Source organism: Solanum pennellii, chromosome 4 (assembly GCF_001406875.1).
Source record: "Solanum pennellii chromosome 4, SPENNV200".
Classification (NCBI taxonomy): domain Eukaryota; kingdom Viridiplantae; phylum Streptophyta; class Magnoliopsida; order Solanales; family Solanaceae; genus Solanum; species Solanum pennellii.
The window spans coordinates 62,568,475-62,588,284 of record NC_028640.1 but is presented as its reverse complement, the minus strand read 5'-3'; the positions used below and the strand labels follow the sequence as shown (position 1 = coordinate 62,588,284).

Below are 19,810 nucleotides of genomic sequence, written 5' to 3'. Positions count from 1 at the left end.
TCTTTACTCTATCAGGTCCTTCTGTTGAGTTGAGCAATGTTCTTCCTTGAAGATGGCCTTCTGTTCCAGCTTGTGAATTTTCAGAGAAAATCCAAGTTTAATTTGCCAAGTCTTGAATTTGTGTTTGTTGGAAAGAGATAATATAATTTCCCACAAATTCTTTGAAGTCATCCTATTGGATGAAGGCCTGCTGTTGGAAAAGTTGTGCACCTACCGCATCAGAGATGACAGCTGTCTTTTCGTCCTTTTCACGTCGCAGTCTTGCGAGTACCAGGTCCCTTGCTTGCGGGAATCAGATCCCTTGCAAACTTCTATATGAGTTCTTGAAAAGGCTTGCTGACTGACTTCCTTCTTTGGATGAATGAATATAATATGGTGTTTGTCATGCTAAAAGTATCAAACAAAAAGAGTTATTATCCGTTGGACAAACACCCTCCTCCATTCTGATTGGTGTAGTACACTGACGCCTTACCAACCTCTGACGTGACAGCTTTACAGTTGTAACCAATTATGTATCTGATGGAGGAAACTCAGCCTGGTACCAGGTCCCTGCATTTGTGAGATACTGAAACATACAATCTCGTCCGCTCTTCTTATTGGTGTAGGATACTGCACTTTTCACCTATCACCTGACATTACAGCTTTTATGACTGTACCCCATTTGTATCTGGACGAGAGCACTCTGCCAGGAACTAGGTCCCCGCATTTGTGAGGATATGAGAAGAGAAATTTTTGTTAACGGAATCTTTTCATTAACTTTTTTGTAGAAATGGAACTATGCTGATCCTTTTCTCATCTGCAGTGTGGTTTATTTTGGTGTGGATGATAATAGTTGGAAAGGTTTGGTTCATTACCCGTCTAACTTTGTATCACTTTTGGAAATTAATTGACATGGTTGGAGTCAAGCNCCCCCCCCTCCCTACTGCACTGACTCACAAGCCTCGATGATGGCTTTTAAAATGATTCTTAAAAAGGTAATAGACACAAATAGGTCCGAGGGAGTATATCTAAAATGATGTATTCTATTAGTCTTTTTTATATTAAGTTAAAAGCAATTGTTACAGTAGTATACATCTAAATAAATCCAAATAAAATCAAATCTCTGGGTCAATTACTTAATAATAGTTACTTTTTGACTTAAAAGAAAAAAAGATTGGTAGTGTACATCCTTTTAAATGTACTCCCTCTGACCTATTTGTGTTTACCTTTTAAAGAATCATTCTTTTAAAATTACTTTTATTTTTAAGCGTAGCTGAGGTTTCAACCCCAACAAATTTAATTAAAATTAGTGGAGGGTTATAGAAACCCCTAAATCAATGCAATTTGCGAGCTTGATTGTAATCCCCACAATCTTTTTTGGTAAATAAATAGTTTTACTAACCAAAATGAGTAATACAAATCACTTGGAAAAAAATCAGCATGGACATCTCCAGGACTATATACTTTCAGCATCAAAACAATTGATTCCTAGTCTTTGCTTACCCTATCCCTCCCATATCAGAAGTTAATTACACAGGGTACCAATCTACTAACTGCAGTTTCATGCTCAATTTCACTTTTATCCCCCCTCTTATGTGGACTTCTTGGATAATACTTTTTACTAGAACATCATAGTTTCTTATAATCTTTTGAAAAGTACTCTAGTTCCTCTCCTGCCAGATGTAATACACACTAACTGCAAGAGATATGTGAAATATTAATTCAGCTTCTTCCTATTTTTCTTCGCACTGATAGATCATCATCTCAAGTAAACATATCAAAGAAGTAAGAAAAGAAAACATAATAAAGTAAATCAATAACAACAATAAATATACTATAACTTTTTTTTAACAAAAAACAACTCATCAAGTGGGCAGATACCTAATTTTCTGAATTACTATTTTAAGTCATATTTGCAATGCCTAAAAATTATTTTTATTGATTTGACAATAACTTTAAACATGTGATGTCTAAAGTTTCTTTTAGGCATATATAGAATTTTACTGGTATGTTGGTATTATTGTAACAAATAATTTTGTTATTTGTTTTCTCCTAACAGTACTATCATCCCACAGTGCATATATATCATGACTAAACAACTTACATTGTTAGGGAAACAGTACAACAATTATTACAAAAATAATGAATGAAATTATTTAAATAAATTTATTAGGTAGAAAAAATCTCATCCAAAGCGATGGCTAAACCTCTCCCACAAATAAAAAAATCATATAATTTATGAATATAAAATTGAAGTAGATATAAGTTTTCAACTATATTATTATTATTACTATATAGAAGCGTGATAGAGGATAACGACCAAGGCTATTTTGGTAGTTCTGTACTATATACAAGGGCAAATTCGTCATTTTGGTCAAAGACAAATTCCTATGACTAGCTTTTTGGCCTTTCTAGAAGACTCGTGAAGTCTTTTCTTCTTTCCAACAATGAAGAATTTCCAGAAGACTTGTCCGAGTTTCTTTCATCCAAACTGAAATTTTTCAATTTCATAACTTAACTTCATCGATACCGTGGTTATTATTCTACCCACTCTATCTTCTATGTTCTCTTTGATTTTTCATCGGTACAAATTAGTTTTCTCTCTAAATATTTTCCTAATCTTGTTTTGGGTAGTGTTCAAAATTTTCAATAAGTACCTTGTGCCATAGGCATACAAAGCGAGGTAAGTTTTTTCTCCTATATGGTGAAAAATTCGCATCTACAAATGTTCATATGCTATTATTAAAATAAGTTTCAAGCTTTTTCTTTATAGATGTTTGAACTTATTGGACCATGATTTGCAGAGGTTGTGTCTGCTAGCTCAAGCTAAGATATTTCGCCAAAGTAGGTAACATCAATTTTCCGAGTTGGGATTTCTAATACTGCTTTTCAATCTCAAGAATCTTAAAATTATCGGCTGCCTTATGACATGGTTGGAGGCGTGGTCTGAAGCAGAGTTTTGTAAGCTTTTCGAACCTTTGAGGTTTATATTAAAGAATACAGTGGTTTTGCAAAAGTTTGTTATCATAACAAAGATAAGAAAATGTTTCACTTGTTTAAACAACTGTGTGTTCCGGCATTCATAACGATTGACTAAGAAATTGTTAGACAGTCAAAAATCATCAACAAATTTCGTGATTGTTTATCAAGAAATTGCTTAGCCAACCATTATAAATAATCACGAAATTTGTTGTAGTGTTTCTAACCGCTGCAACAAATACATATTTATCAACAAAATATAAGGTGTATCTAGCGATTAAGAGTTGTTTTTTGTAGTAGTGTTCTTATTAGGATCATTATGTATGAACTACAACTGAGTTAGAGTTGAGTTTTGATAAGAAAAGTTGGTAGCTGTGGGTATGCTAATTGAAAAACCGCAAGTATCGACTATCGTGAAACAAGCACTTGATAGTTGATCCTGATCATGTGGGGTTGGTCTTAAATATCTCAGGGTACTTAGGCTATAAGATGGATTCAATAGTTTTTTCTACTGTGGAAATATTGAGAACAGATTTATTCACAACTCTTTTTGGACTTGGATATTGAGCAAACATCCATAGTTTCTAGCACTATTTGAGTATCTGACTATCCAAATGATTGCTGGATTATTCCAATCCTCTGGATGTCCTGCAGTAGTTGCATTGGTTGGGAATTAGTTTTGCAAAGAAGAGGTTATTTATAATGGGTATTTAGAATTCTCACACTTCTGTTGGGATATTACGGGGTCATTAGTCGCATCAATATTATTGAAATACAAATGGGGTTGGTCGGTGATTGTTCCTGGTATCCTTATTGCTTTTAGTGGCATGATAGTGTTCCTTTTGTTACCCGTTTATCCGAAATCCATTGAATGCAATAAAGATGAAGTGCTATCTCTAGGAAAAGAAGACGAGGAAGTGAATGAACCTCTCTCGAGATCAAACAGAGAAAGAAATCGGCCGTGGGTTTTAGTGAAGCACGGAGGATTCCCGAAGTTGTGCCATCTGGTCTTTGACCTTTTTTTTTGGTGGCTTACACATTTCTCTAATGTGGTTGTCGTACAACACTAACTGTTCCATTCTGCGGGAAAGGTCAAAAGTATTGTTGCACTTGGCTGAACTGGTTGAGAAACATAATGATCAAATTGCAACGTTCGAGACTTGAGACACTGAGAAGCCATATGAACAGGCTGTTAAGATTGGAGTACGCTGGTTGTACATCCCCGTTATTATGCTGGTAAGTAATAAATTCAACTAGAAAGAAAGTCTATCATCAATTATTTCTTCTCCCTGAAAAAAAATTATTTCTACAGGCTAGGCAGATAAAATTCTTGATATGACTATTCCTGCTGAAGGACCATATTGTATTCAAACGTTGCATGAACTGATTGAATTTGTTGGTTAGATTATCTCATGAAATTTTCCTCTCCTCGTGTTCTCTTGGAAGATGAGCCCTACTTTCACTTGTGGCAGAAATATCGTGTTAAAAATGCTGAGCAGACCCCTTTAACTACACTCTATGTAGAAAATCTGTTGCAGGAGGTAGCATCAAAATTTTCTCTTTTATTGCCCAAAAGAGTCGTTTTGCACAGTAAGTCAAGTTTCAGTCTTTTTGGTATCGTATCTGAGTGAAAGAATATGTTCTTTTTCTTTTCAATTTTAGAAAAATATTCCACAACAGTTGAAGTTTTTCATTGATTCTTATCAAACAACAACATATTCAGTGTAATTTGATGAGTGGTGATTGGGGAGGATAGTGTATACGCAACCTTATCATATAAGTTCGATAATATGTTATTTGAAATTAATTCTTGATTCTTGAATATATGATTTAAGTATGAACTTGGAAGCAAAGAATCAATGCTAATTCAAGAGAAGGGAACTGTTAAATGAATAACTATTAAGTTGATATGCCGGATTACTACTAAAAAGATATGCTGAAAATAAAAAGATCCTCTTTATAACTCAAGATCACAACTTTTTTCATCGGTTAATTTTAGCACTTTTTTAAAAGATATATAATGGATCTTTTATTACAATCTGTTTGTTCTTGTAATTTTTGAACTATATAACCCAAAGATAAATGGATTATCCCTCACCTCTTCCAATTCCATGGATATTTGCTGTCATTCCCATACCTTGAGAAGGTATATGAGCCTTATACTCATGGTTGTGTCCATGAGCTTACAACTGTCTGAATAAGTTTGCTTATGTCTGTTTCTTATAGAGCAACCATATTTGAGTAGATCTTATTGAATCCTGATGGTTGAGTTGTCAAGAGGCCACAGTTCATATTGATATGAGTTAGGTCTATTCATTTCTTCACCGTCGTCTCCTCAAAACTCCTCTGCTCTTCTGGTATTTCTTTTTCAATAATAGATGTAGATATTGAAAATTCAAGTTCATTTATTTTCCACCTCTCTCTCTCTGGTTTATGGTATGTATGCATTTATCAACTTTATTTTTTCAAGTTTACCTATTCTAATTTACGATAGAGCTATCTTTTTTTTTCTTCTTTACTCATTAATAATTAGAAATTGAATTTGTATTTGAACTGCAGTTAGCTTTAAACTCAGTAAGAACTACATTGAGGTACAATGTACCATATAAAGTCGGGGTTTCTTGATTGACATACGACAAATGGAGAGCTCTGACTATGCATCGGTCTCTCACCAAAAAGGTATGGTAACCTCAAAAAAACTTTCCTTGAATCTGAAAACGAGAGTACTTCAATAAAGAAAATTTGTGAGGAGCCTGTTGGCCAAGACCATTAATAGGTTTTGATTGAATAACCAATGTATAGTCATTCTTGATTATATCCATTAATTTCCTTATTTCGTATCATAGAATAAGAATCTATACTAAAAAAAATATTTGCGAGGTTATAGTTAGCAGATACTCTTAGTCATGGATACACTATAAGCTTCCACAAATGTTAAAAAAGACATCTAATATGTATGTGACAAAGGATCAATTGTACATGTAATGGTAAGTCCCAAATCTTACAAATTATATCAGAGACAATTAAATTTTGACCTTAATTAGCTGTAAACACTCGAGAAAAGTTATTTTGATACCATCATCTTTATATTGGCATTTTGTGATATAGCTTAATATCCAATGGCACTATTATGATAGCTAATTTATGTCTTCCTTTCCTCATATTACTTGCCACTGGACTCGCTAATGGGTTCAAAGATTAATAGACAATTAAAATCCTCATTGTGGTCCATTTAAATCTAAAGAGTATGCAAGAGTGCTATGGTTTGTGATGTTACTTTTTGAAAATTGTATCTTGATTAATGTGTTTTACTTTATTATTATCCAGTTTGTTCAAGTTGAGTGATATATTTAGGTGGAATGCTTTCGATTTTTAGCCCTCAAAAGAAGATGATTGTGTTATTCTTCAATATATAGAATCAGATGTTGTTATCTTGAGTCAATTGAAGCAAGTTTCCAAGGTGGAAACTGGAAATAATCTGTCAAAACATGAGAAGGTTCAAAAACTTCTGTCAAAACATGAGAAGGTTCAAAAACTTGTTATGTAACAGTGGTTAGAAGCTTTAAGTCGCACATATATTTTTGTCTAATGTATGTAAAAACTATAATTAGATCCAAAGTGTATATGAACTTAAACAATTATTTGTTTAATCAAATATGCTGCATTAGTATATTTATCAGATCAACAATAAAGTTACCTAATGCATGTAATACTTTTAATCTTTATATTTGAATTGGATGTCGTTGAATTAAATTAATTAGATTTCCTTTTGCTAAAGGGCTGTTGCACATGTAATTGTATATATGTAAGTAGTAGTGTTGGGCCCGTGCTTAGCACGGGTACATGCCTGTCTAGTATATACATATAAAGCTTAATCTTAGTCATTGGTAAACAAAATTGAAAATATGGAGAGGTTCATTGTCATTGTAGATATGTCCAACAGGTTCCAAGGTCAATCCCTAACTACATCTGCAAAACCTGCTAATGGTAAAAATAGAGAGTAGTACAATTTCATATTTTTTCCGTTTCAATTTATGTGATAGTGTTTAAATTTAGTGAGTTAAATAAATTTTTTCTTGATAGTAATTTAAAATATGTTTTTAAATATTTTAAATTATTGATTGTTATGTTTAATTATACTTTTCATATAATGTTATATTCAAATTCATGAGTAAAATTAAGAAATTTGACTTTCAAAACTATGCATAAATTGAGACAGTGTAGAACTTAAATCCTTCTATAGCTCTGAATTTTGATGTATTAATTCAACTTAACATTTCAGGTAATGTTGCAGAACAAAGTGTGGGTGTAAGTTTCCTCCTCCTCAATTTTCCTTTGTGTTTTTTTTTAAAAAAATGTTATAATTTTACTATTCGTTAAACCGTTGATTCATATATACTTATGTCGTTAGCAAATTATTTTGTATTTATTTTTGACACTAATAAAGCTGGAACACGTAATGAGTGGACCCATATGTCAATATTTTAGAGAAAAATATTCAATATTTACTATTCAACTTTGGAGTATAATTTAAAATTACCCTCATGTTATGAAGCTCTATAAGGGATTAATTTATTTTTTTTAAGAAAAATAGTCAATATTTACTATTTAATTTTAGAGTATAGTTTAAAATTACCTTCATGTTGTGAAGCTCTATAAGGGATTAAAAATTTTTTACATGACTATAAATCATTACTAAAAATAAAATGAGAAACTTAGGGTGCATGTATTTGATTTGAAGGGAATATTTTTTACGAAAAAATGTTTTTTTTAATAAAAAATAAATTATTTTTTTTAACTTATTTCTAGTGTTTGGTAAATAAAAAAAAGATGTTATTTCAAAAACATTTTGTAATGATCATGTTGAAGGCATTAGATGGATGCAGAAGATACAATAAATATAGAAGGTTAGTTATCGAGATTGTTTTATCTTAAAAGAATGGCTTTTTCCTCATTTATATTTAGGCAACTTATTTTCTCCGAGATATATGTTTCAAAAAAATTTGTTCAATTAAATATGGGAAAACTAGAAAATTTTCTAGATTAATACTAAGGGCATGTTTGGATATGTGATAACAATCAGATTGATATGATATTGATGTTTATTTGAATATATAAAATTTGATTTTCTTTAAGTTATATTTTTCTCATGAACATCCACCCCTCCCACCCAAAAATGAAAACATCATGCAAACCTTACAAGTTGTAAAAAGGCATAATACATATATTAGACTCTAAATTTGGCTTCAATTTTAATTTTGACCTTCAACTTTCATAATGCACAAACAGACACTTTAACTATCCAACTTTCAAATAAATAAATACATGAGTCCTACATGACACAATACACGTAGGACACCATGTAGAACAAAAAATGACATGTAGTATGACATGTAGGACATGTGTGTCTATTTGTTCAACTTTATATAAGTTTAAGTGTCTATTTGTGCACATCCAATGTTGAAGGGCATAAATGTGATTTGAAGCCAAGTTAAAGGGCACATTTATGTATTATGCCTTGTAAAAACTATCAAAATTTTTCTAATGTTTATACAATGTTCCCAAATGAGTAAACGTTAATTCATAAATAAATACCAAAATATTCAAACATGATAAATCACATATATTGATATCCTTTCTATACTTTTAAGGCATAATACATACATTGAACCCTAAACTTGGCTTCAAATTTTAACTTTGACCTCCAACTTTCACAATGCACAAACAGGCACTTCAACTATACAACTTTTAAGTAAATAAACAAATGAGTCCTACATGACACAATACACGTAGGACATCACGTAGGACAAAAAATGGCATGTAGGATGACATGTACGACACGTGTGTTTATTTGTTCAACTTTATACAAGTTTAAGTATCTACTTGTGCACACCCAAAGTTGAAGGGCATAAATGTGATTCGAACCCAAGAAAAAGGGCACAATTATATACATAGTTTTATAATTATCCATAAATCAATAATAATAGTAATTAGTAGTTATTCTTTAATATAATCTTATCACATGGTAAGAATAACCTCTTCACGTATCAGTGTTTTTTGGCAAATTTAAAATTTATGAGTCTATTCTTTTATTTACAAAATATAATTTATAGGTCAGGTTTTACAATATAAAAGATTTGAAATCATGATTTAAAATTCTAAATCATGCATTTTGGAGATTTGAGATTTGAAATCATGAACTCAAATTGAATGCCCAAACACTATTTTAAATTCATAACTTCATATTATACATTGAAATACAAGCTAAATATATATAAAGAAAAAGTTATTTTTTAACTAACTAAAAACAAATAAAATTATGGCATAAAAATTGGTAACAATATATATGTCTAAGATGTATAAATTAAAAAAAACAGATTTTTTCATGCAATATAATTTTGTAGCTAATGAAGATCATTTTCTTGATATATTACAGGGAAATGAAACAAGAAATACACAAGGACCAGTGTTACATGAAACAAGAGCTAAAACAGCAACACCTCTAGTGAAACCAGCTTCTCCTAAGACTGGTTGATTATTAATTACTACTACCGTCTTAATTTATGTTATGTAATTTGATTTATTATAAAAATTCAATAAATAAAGAAAAATCTATGAATAAAGTTTTCTTTATGGAATGGTTAAAAAGAATCTGCAGATATAAATATTGAGTTTGTTATATTCTGAAAAAATTTGCTCGTACTTTTTTCAATTTATATACCCATAGTATTTGTTTCTAAAGAAAATTCAATTCTTCCATACCTTAACTTCTTTTTTTTCTTCATTATATAGTCCTATTTTTTCTCAAGTATTATACATATAAAACTAACCATTGGAGACAATAAAACATTTTTTTCCCACTTGGCACTTGGTGTTCAACAATGTTATTAAAGTTCGATTAAATTTAAAATTTCTTAATAAAAAACAACTTTATATTTAAGGGGATACAAACTCAAAATATTTTAATTAAAAATAGAATAATATTTCACTCCACCGCAAACTTTCTTTCACCCAAGCTGGAAGATCCCACGGTGCATATACATTCCCATTCCCATGCAATTCCAAAACCACAGTCACTTTCGATAAGAAAACAATTCATTGAATATGAATTGTGGTAAAGGAATATATTTTATATTATATTTTATTTAATCAGAAATTAGAAATTTGAATTCTTTAATATAATATAAATATTTTGATACAAATTTGAATTCAATCAAATATGGACAAAAAAACCAAACCACACCATCTAATATAGAGGGGTAGACATTAAAATTTCGTGGGATTTTACAAGATGCGTTCAATTTGAGTTGGGACTCTACAAATTGTGTTCAACTCAAATTAGGATTCTTAGAGGCTGCTCAATCCTAAACTCTATATAAAGGATGCTAAATTCTCTTAAAGGCATCTTTAAAATTTCATAAAGAGATCAAGATCTCGAATAATCCACAAATTGATGGATTATTCGTATAAAGAGGTCAAATCATGAAATTGTATCCGCAATCTACCTTGATGAATAAAATTATATTTTTTTCATATTTTATTTGTATGATTTATTTATTTACAATATGTTTAAAATTTATTACAAACAAGAGGCAGAGCCAATTACAATTTATATATAATTAAATTATGTTTTATATTTATATACTAATTAAATGTCAAATCTTTTTTAACTACACGTTCATTTGTTTACTCATGTTAATTTTCCTTGGTGAAAATTAAGGATATTCATGATTAGATTGGTTTGGATTTTTTAAATATTTAACTAAATCATTCGTATTGAATTTTTAAATTTATAAATCAACTAAATTAATAAAACTCGAATTTATTTGTTTAGTTAAAACTACATCAATTCAGGTATAGTTGGATATTTTGTGTTCAATATCAAAATCAAATGGGATAATGCACAAGTACCCCTCAATCTATGTCAGAAATTTCAGAGACACTTATACTATACTAAGATCTTATTACCCATGAACTTATTTTATTAATGATTTTCTATCCCTTTTCGACCTACGTGACACTATTTTGTGGGTCCAACGCTGGTTGACTTTTTTTTTAAATTAGTGCCACGTAAGCCTAACAAGGGTAGAAAATTACTTATAAAATAAGTTTAGGGGTAATAGGACTTTAGTATAGTATATGTGTGTCTCTGCAATTTCAGGCATAATTTGAAGAGATAATTGCACATTTTCCCGAATCAAATCAAACTACTAATTAGATTATTTTGTCTAATTTAACTCAAATTACGAATTGACTCCATTTTCAATTCAATTTTATAGGTCAGGAATAAAAATTGTGACCGTGGACTGTTTCTATATAGTTCGCCCAAGTCCCACCAATACTTTTTTTTTAGCCATCCAATGTTGTTTTGAGTCATTTATCCACACAATTTGAAAAGAACGTTAAAGAATCATTGGACATCCACGTCTTTTCAACTTTCTTATCCAATAATTATACAACACCTTACACCAGACATACCTTTTCTTAGACGTGGACTCTTCACAATCACCACCAAAACCTAACTCCACAATTCACCCCCTCAACATGACTCCTTTTGCAAAATGGTCCTCTCAATTCTCGTAATGTGTAATTTTTAGTCCAATTGATAGATGAATTTCCTTTTACATCTTCGTATTTCAATTTTATTTATTCAAATGTTTTGGAAATGTCATTAAGAATCACTTTGTGATAGTAATATTAGATGTATCAAAGTGTTTGCACTAAGTCACATTATTAAAGAAATAATCTTTTTAATTTAATTTTTTTCCGATAACTGTTGAAAAAATTAAATAAATCAATAAAAAAATCAAAATTTAGAAAATTCAACTTTATGATAATATTATATAAATTTAAATGAAAAACCAAACCAATTCGAATAATTCAACATAAGGACCAAAATAAAAGAGCCTCAAAGTTGTAGGACTATTTGAGTAAAATTAAAACTCTTCCATAATATTACTCTATGCATCTAATAATAAACCCACATTTTCTCTCTCTCCCACTTTTCAAGAATCATCTCTTAGATTCTTCAATGGCCTTGAGAGCTGGACCGGTTTTCTGTGAACTTAAACCACAAACTCAGAAGGCTGAACCGGCCGGTTTTATGCCGGTTCAGAAGTTGAGAGTTTCAGAACCGGGGCAGGAGATTGGGAAAATCATGTTGCAGCCTAGATTGACTACTTTAAGATCATTCGGGTCGGATCCTGTCGGAGTGATAAAGACGAAGAACGGAGGTTTTAATGGCGAAGATAATGAGGTTTCGCCTTTTTTCGCTACGCTATCGGAGTATATTGAGAGCTCTAAGAAGAGTCATGATTTTGAAATTATATCTGGTCGACTTGCCATGGTAATTAACTTCCCCAATTTTCTGGTTCTATACTCAAAATATATATTTCTTGTTTTTCCATAACATGTCCTTAAAGTAAAATGTTATGAAATAACTCATATATATATATATATATTTATATTTGTGATTATAACCGGAGGCGGATCCAAAATTTGAACTGATATAAAGTAGACATATTGCTTAGATCACTAAATCAATCTGACGTTTCGATTTCACACAAAATTCATGAAGCATAACTTTTTTAAAATAATTTTATATATATTATTCATTTATAAATATTTCTTACATATTTTAAATTACTTATGTTTGTAAATATGTCCCTTGCTAACAAACTAAACAAATTACTTTAATATTAATCATCACTCTTATTTTCATATTTCATTTTTTATCTATTTTAAGTGATATTTTAAATATTTATTTAATCAATTCTAAAAAGATTAAGAAATAGACTTTTTTTTATTACGAAAAGAAGATTTTTATTACATCTAAATAAAAATTAAAGATAAAGTTACTATGATATTATTTACAAAGTACATAACATTATTCTATTTAAATTACAAAATGAGATTAAGAAAAATATTACTATTTTCATTTTTTTAGCTAAAAGGTTTTCAAAAGAAAGGAACAAGAAAGGGATTCTTAAAAACAATAATTTTATTAGAAAATTAAAAAAAATTATATTCATTAGAAAAGGTGTATTTTTGACATAATAAAATAACAACATAGACATTTTTAGGGGTAAAATATTAGTAGTAGAGATATTTTTAGAATAAATTATTAACCGGATGGACATTTTTAATAAAATTATTAATAGAGAATATCTTCATTTAATGTGACACTGTTTAAAGCTATTTTTAACACTTCTCCATCAAATAAATAACTAATAACAAATTATAAAAAATTAAATTAGTCAACAATAATTACTAATTAAAACTAAGTTTACTAGAATTTAAAAGAAAAAAGGAAATATAATCTTCAAAATATGAATTGTTGAAGCTGAATTCCTCGTCCTGCGAGGTTTTTCTTTTTAAATGTTGTTATCAGAATGGGCTGTCATCCATAATTATACAAATTTCTTCACTTAGATTTTTTAATCTTTGAGATTCGATTCAGGGTCTGGGTCTGAGAGGCGGGAGTACCACTGACCAGTGGCACCACAACACCTTTTGGTTCTGTGGGAGCCATTTGTTTATTTATACAAATGGTACATATATACAACTATACCTACATTGCATTTCGATCGAAGCTCGTGGGTAGCGTGGCACTCCCACGAGCCTAAGTAGATCCGCCCCTGCTTATAACTCATAAATAATTGTATAAATTTTATGGCAACACATGTTTCTTTCCTGTCAAATATATGGTATTAATAAAATAATTCTTAATGATGTTAGTACATAAAACGTGAACTCTGTAAAGAGTTTTATATATTATCACATAAAATTGTAGAATATTTATAGTTAAATTTTGTGTATATGTATGTGGTCCAGATTGTGTTTGCAGCAACAGTGTCTATGGAATTTGTGACTGGAAATTCTGTATTCAGAAAGACTGATTTTCAAGGAATAGCTGAAGCTACTGGGGTTTGTATTGGTGCAGTGGCTTGTGCTGCTCTTTTTGCTTGGTCTTCCAGTTCCCGCACCCGTGTTACCCGAATTTTCACCCTTGGTTGCAACACCTTCATCGATTCCTTAATTGATCAAATCGTCGATGGCTTATTTTATGAAAACGAGAATATTGATTGGACTGATGATGATATCTAGACCACAAAAATTGAAAAAAAGAAAAGAAAAAGGAAGTGTTATAATTAAGTAGTTGATTTTATCTAATGTTTCAAGTACTCATCAGACCTAGTCCCTAAATCCCTAAACTAAATAGGACGCTTATAATCGCGATCATGCCGCATCAGCTATTTCAGTTACTACTACCTGTGTCGCACCTACAGTGATGATAAGACTTTCGAATAAGAAAGATCAATCCTGAATAAGCTTCAACGGATTCTCATTATAAATCTTTTTACAAGTAAGGAGCTATCTATAGGAAGATAATTGTCAGGTCAGTATGGTCGGAAAGAAGCTTGCTTACTATGTTGTAAATAGATATTATATATATATATATTTAAATTATTATTATTATTATAAAGAAAGTTATAGTACAATAATAATAGACCATCAAAAGAGAAGGATGCCATAAGTGAAAATGGCAATATGAAGTTGTTATCAAATATTTTTCACTTTATGTATATTTGTTTGAGATTTATGGAGAGAATGTGTTGTTCTCTATTGGGACATGAAATTGTATATTTCAATTTTGAAAATTAACTAGCTGGCTATCTGCATGCGGTGTGGCTTTAATTGAATAAAATTGCAACTAATAGCTAATTCTATAATTCTTAAATATTTTTTTTTATTAAATCAGTTTAGAGAAAAAGTTTTTTTCTAATTCAGTAATTCTTGAATTTCAACATTTTACATTCTAAACTTATACGAATGATGTTTTCTTCCTTTTATTGTAAAAAGAAGATGAGAAACATTATATATTGAATTTTTTTTTGAGAAAAGAAAAAGAAAGTTGTTGTTGTATCGCAAGTCGCTTTTGGAAAGCTTTTGACTGAAGATGTAGCCTGCATTAACACAACTCCTACTTTTGTGATGCAAATAAAAGAACTTGGACAGTCTAATACAATTGAGAAAGCAGGGGTAACAGTTGATGTTGGAGCTCAAATTGTCCAGGAGCCTCTCAAATTAAGCTTCATCTTGCTCCTAAGTTGAATATGTTAAACTCTCATGCTCTATCGATTGTTTCTAGGGGTGTCAAATGGGCGTGTTGGGTTGAAATTAAAAATATTAAAATGGGTTGAATAGAAATTGAGTTGGGTCTTGACCTGCCCAAGTTTACTTTGGGCTCAAATGGGCTAAAAAATGACTTGGGTCTTGACCCGCCCTATTGACCAGATTTATCTTTATTTAACTTTTATAATCACAATTTGAATTTGCACCCAAAACTTTTTTGTTAAAAAAGTAACAAATGGATAGATAAATCCTAAAAGATGTTAAATAGATAGTAATTCATACATTCAATATAGGAACATATCTTAATAAAAAGTTTTAAAACGGATTGAAATTGGAGATTGAATTGGGCTCAATTGAGAATTCTCTTTAAATGCGTTAAATTTGAATGGATTGAGATTGAACCCAATTCAAATTATCTTGAGCCCAACCCTTAAAATTCTGGACAGGTTACCTATGGTGGTGTTCATTTTTGACACCCCTAAATTTGTTTCAATCTCTTTAAGTTACTTGGACAAATAATTTGATCACTTCAAGGGGGACAAAAAGGTGTTACAAGTGAGAGTCGATGGACCAATCGGTGGAAGAAGAGGATAAACATGTCACATCTTATAGAAAATTGAGCCCTGAAGCACCAATTTTTGTGCCTAAGGGTATTGGCATTACCAGTGATTCATCCCCAACAGGTACTAATGTTCAAAAAGTTTCAGTAGGTAACAAAGAGCTTCTTGATGTTGGTGAGTTCTAATGTTAAAAAGTTGAATTCTTTTACGCCTATTAACACAAGGAAACAACTACAAGCTGTTGGTTCTTTTTGAGCATTTTAATATTTGTTTATAATTAAATTTGCCTCACATAATTTTGTCATCGGGTGAATAACCATTCTGCCACATGGAATTAAGTACATGCACTTATGCCTAATTACTTAGTGGTCAAATAATGACCATATGTATTATGCACTTTGCTTTTTGCTGAACGTTGCAGTGAATGTTAGGATAGTCAAAGTGTAACATTTGATGCATTTGTTGTCCTCACCTTTATTTCATTCTTTTATTCCTCAATTATACCTTATAATCTATGTAACTCATAAGGCCATTATCTTAGCTATTTACTACTCCATTATCTTTCTATTCATTGCTAAGAAGATTTTTTGTAGTATAAATAGTGGTGGTCTTCATTTGGTTGATACACACAACACACAAGAAAATATAGAGTGCATAAAGTTTGTTTAAAAGAGAGTTTTTATTAGTTGAAGGGAGGTTTTCTTTTTTGTTAAGCTTTGGACTCAACTCTTGTCCAGAGTTGTTGAGTTATATTTTGTAAAGGATATTGTATCCTGAAAGCGACAAGTCAAAGACGACTACTTCTGGACCGGTGAAAAACATTTGCTGCAGCGGGCTTGAATCTCCTTAAAGAGAGCAAGATATTTGTGCCTCAGCCTGAAGAGATTTTTGTTTCTTCATTTTATTTTCATTTGTAATCTTGTATTTTTGTTATCTTGTAAGTTTTCACTATCAATTTTAAGGAGATTCAACATGGCTACAATTGAAAAAATCGCTGATGTCAAGATGGGAGACCTTAACAAGTCATTTCGGTTCAATGGTAACCATTTTAAGAGATGAAAGAGTAAAGTACTTTTCTACTTAAGTCTTCTCAATGTTTCTTATGTGTTAATTGAGAAGAATTCTAATAAAGAAGACATTACCTCTATGAATGATGATGAAACTATTTCTCATTTAGAGAAAGTGAAAAAGTATGATGGTGATTCCTATAAGTGTCGGTATTATCTTCTCAATTGTCTATCTGATAATTTTTATGATTATTATGGTAGAACTTACTCTAGTGCAAAAAAAATGTGGAAAGTATTGCAGAGTAAGTATGATACCGAAGAGGCTGGAGCAAAAAAATATGCAGTTAGTAGATTTTTTCATTTTCAAATGGTGGACAACAAATCAGTGGTAGATCAAGCTCAAGACTTCATAATGATTGTTGGAGAGCTTAGGTCCGAAAAGGTTAAAATTGGAGATAACATTATTGTTTGTGACATAGTATATAAACTTCCACCTTCTTGGAAGAAATTTCAAAAAACTATGCGCCACAAACAAAAGGAAACCTCTCTTGAAACTTTGATAATGAAAATCCGCATAGAAGAAGAATCAAGGGGCCAAGATGCACTTTTACAAACATAAGAGAACAACATCACAACGAAGGTAAATTTCATTATTTCGAATAATGCTACTCCTGACACTCACAAAAATTCTGTGAAGCCTGAGTGGAAAAAATTCAAGAAAAATAATGGTAGACCTCCCAAGAAAAATAATGGTGAAAATAACCAAACACAAAATCACTAAGTTCAAGAAAAGGACCATGTTTTGTTTGCGGCAAAAGTGAGCATATTGCTTGATTTTACAAATTTCAGAAATGTGGTCCTAACCCTCAGGTAAATGTTACCGAAGAACCTTTTGTGGCGGTGATTATCGACATAAACATGGCTGAGAATGTTGATGGATGGTGGGCTGATTTTGGTGCAAACCGTCATGTCTGCAAAGATTGATTTAAAAAACATACTCATTTTGAGAAGCCCAAAACCATCATGCTGGTGATGCTCATACTACTCAAATGCTTGGGAAGGGAGATGTCGAATTGTGTTTTACTTCTGGAAGGGTATTAACTTTGAATGATGTACTTTATACTCCTTCTATGAGAAAAAAAATTGATGTCTAGTTTTCTTATAATAAAGCAGACTTTAAACAGATTATTGAATCTGATCAATATGTAATAGTGAAGAAGGGTATTTTTGTGGAGAAGGGGTATGCATGTGATGGGATGTTTAAGTTGAATGTTGAGACGAATAAAACTTCTACTTCTATTTATATGTTTTCTTCTACCAATTATTGGCATGCTCGTTTGTGTCATATTGATGACCGTTATGTTGGAATCATGAGTAGTTTAGGATAAATCCCAATGGTGAAAAAGAATTTTGAAAAGTGTGAGGCTTGTAGTAAAGTTAAAATCACTAAAAGGCCTCATTTTCAAGTTGAAAGAAAAACTGATTTGTTAGAATTATTTCATAATGATATTTGTGAACTTGGTGGAATTCTAACTCGTGGAGGTAATAGATGTTTTATCACTTTCATTGATGATTTTTGTAATTTTAGATATGTTTACTTGATGAAAAATAAAAGTGATGCTTTTGAAAATTTCAAAACTTATCTCCATGTAGTTGAAATCAGTTTGGAAGAAAAATAAAAAGAATTAGAAGTGATAGAGGCCGTGAATATGAATCAAATGAGTTTAATTTTTTTGTTAAAAAATTGAGAATAATTCATGAAACTACTCCTCCTTACTCTCCTTCATCTAATGGAGTAACGAAAAGGAAAAATAGAACTTTGATTGAATTAACTAACGTCATGCTTATTGAGTCACATGCACCTTTAAATTTTTGGGGTGAAGCTATTTTAATTACTTGTTATGTGTTGAATTGTGTGCCTCATAAAAAGTCTAATTGACACCTTTAGAATTGTGGAAAGGTTACAAGTCAAGTTTGGGATATATAAGAGTTTGGGGTTGTCTAGCCTTTGTGAGGCTAATGGATTCCAAGATTACAAAGTTGGGTAAGAAAGTTACTACTTGTTCTTTTCTTGGTTATGCTTCAAATAGTACAACCTATAGATTTTTTAATCTTGAAAATAATATTGTAATAGAATCCGATGATGTTATTTTTAATGAAAATAAATTTCCTTTTGATTCTAAAAATAGTGGGGGTCAAAGGATTGAACAAAATATTTTGTCATTACCTAGTTCTTTTACTTCAACTTTGAAAAATAAAGAAGTTGATGATTTTGAGTTAAGAAGAAGTAAAAGAGCTAGAGTAGAAAAAGATTTTGGTCCTTATTTTATGTGTTTAATGTTGAAATGATCCTCTAACTTTGAAAGAAGCATTATCTTCACATTATTCTATTTTCGGAAAGAGGTTGTAAATGATGAAATGGAATCACTAATTTCTAATAAAACTTGGAAACTAGTTGATTTACCACCGAGTTGTAAAACAATTGGTTGCAAATGTGTCTTAAGGAAAAAGTTGAAACCAGATGGTTCTATTGATAAATACAAGGCTAGACTAGTTGCAAAAGGTTTTAAACAACTAGAAGAACTAGAATTTTTTAATACTTTTTCTCCAGTAACAAGAATTACATTCATAAGACTTTTAATTGCTATGGCTGCAATTTTTTGATTTACAAATTCATTAAATGGATGTAAAACTGCTTTTTTAAATGGAGACCTAAATGAGAAAATTTATATGGAATAACTCGAGTGTTTTGTTGAAGCAGACCAACAAAGCAAATTATGTAAACTTACTAAATCCCTATATGACTTGAAACAGACACCAAAGCAATGACATGAAAAGTTTGATTCCTGCATGATTGAAAATGTTTTTAAAACAAATTAGTTTGATAAGAATGCATATATCATAAGTCTTGGAATAATTCACATGTGATTATTTGTCTATATGTTGATGATTTATTGATCTTTAGCTCTAACATGAATATTATTGATGAAACTAAAAATGTTCTTAGAAGTTATTTTGATATGAAAGATCTTATTGACACAAGTTTTATTCTTTGAATAAAAATAACAAGAACGTGTGAGGGAGTTTTCCTTGACCGCTGTTACATTATGTTGATAAAATTTGAAAAAATATACTTTCATGATTGCAAGC

The 19,810-nt window shown here is 30.7% G+C and overlaps 1 protein-coding gene and 1 long non-coding RNA gene across 7 annotated transcripts; both read left to right on the top strand.

The window, feature by feature from the left end:
* Positions 1-2,382: 2,382 nt before the first annotated feature.
* Positions 2,383-9,527, top strand: LOC107017543. 6 transcript variants are annotated; one of them, XR_003577772.1, is made up of 9 exons: positions 2,383-2,513; positions 2,614-2,662; positions 2,784-2,940; positions 3,859-4,194; positions 4,271-4,548; positions 5,518-5,637; positions 6,286-6,945; positions 7,241-7,266; positions 9,395-9,527. It is a non-coding gene; the product is annotated as an uncharacterized LOC107017543 (long non-coding RNA). The 6 variants fall into 6 exon arrangements; XR_003577770.1 differs by having other exon boundaries at positions 4,271-5,637; positions 6,286-6,454; positions 6,485-6,945; positions 9,395-9,525; XR_001456513.2 differs by having other exon boundaries at positions 2,784-2,827; positions 4,271-5,637; positions 9,395-9,525.
* Positions 9,528-11,930: 2,403 nt separating this feature from the next.
* LOC107018381 (stress enhanced protein 2, chloroplastic) lies at positions 11,931-14,596 on the top strand. Its single transcript, XM_015218846.2, has 2 exons — positions 11,931-12,304; positions 13,792-14,596. Exons 1-2 carry the CDS (start codon positions 11,990-11,992, stop codon positions 14,062-14,064), a joined length of 588 nt encoding a protein of 195 aa, XP_015074332.1. The 5' UTR covers positions 11,931-11,989; the 3' UTR covers positions 14,065-14,596.
* Positions 14,597-19,810: the final 5,214 nt, after the last annotated feature.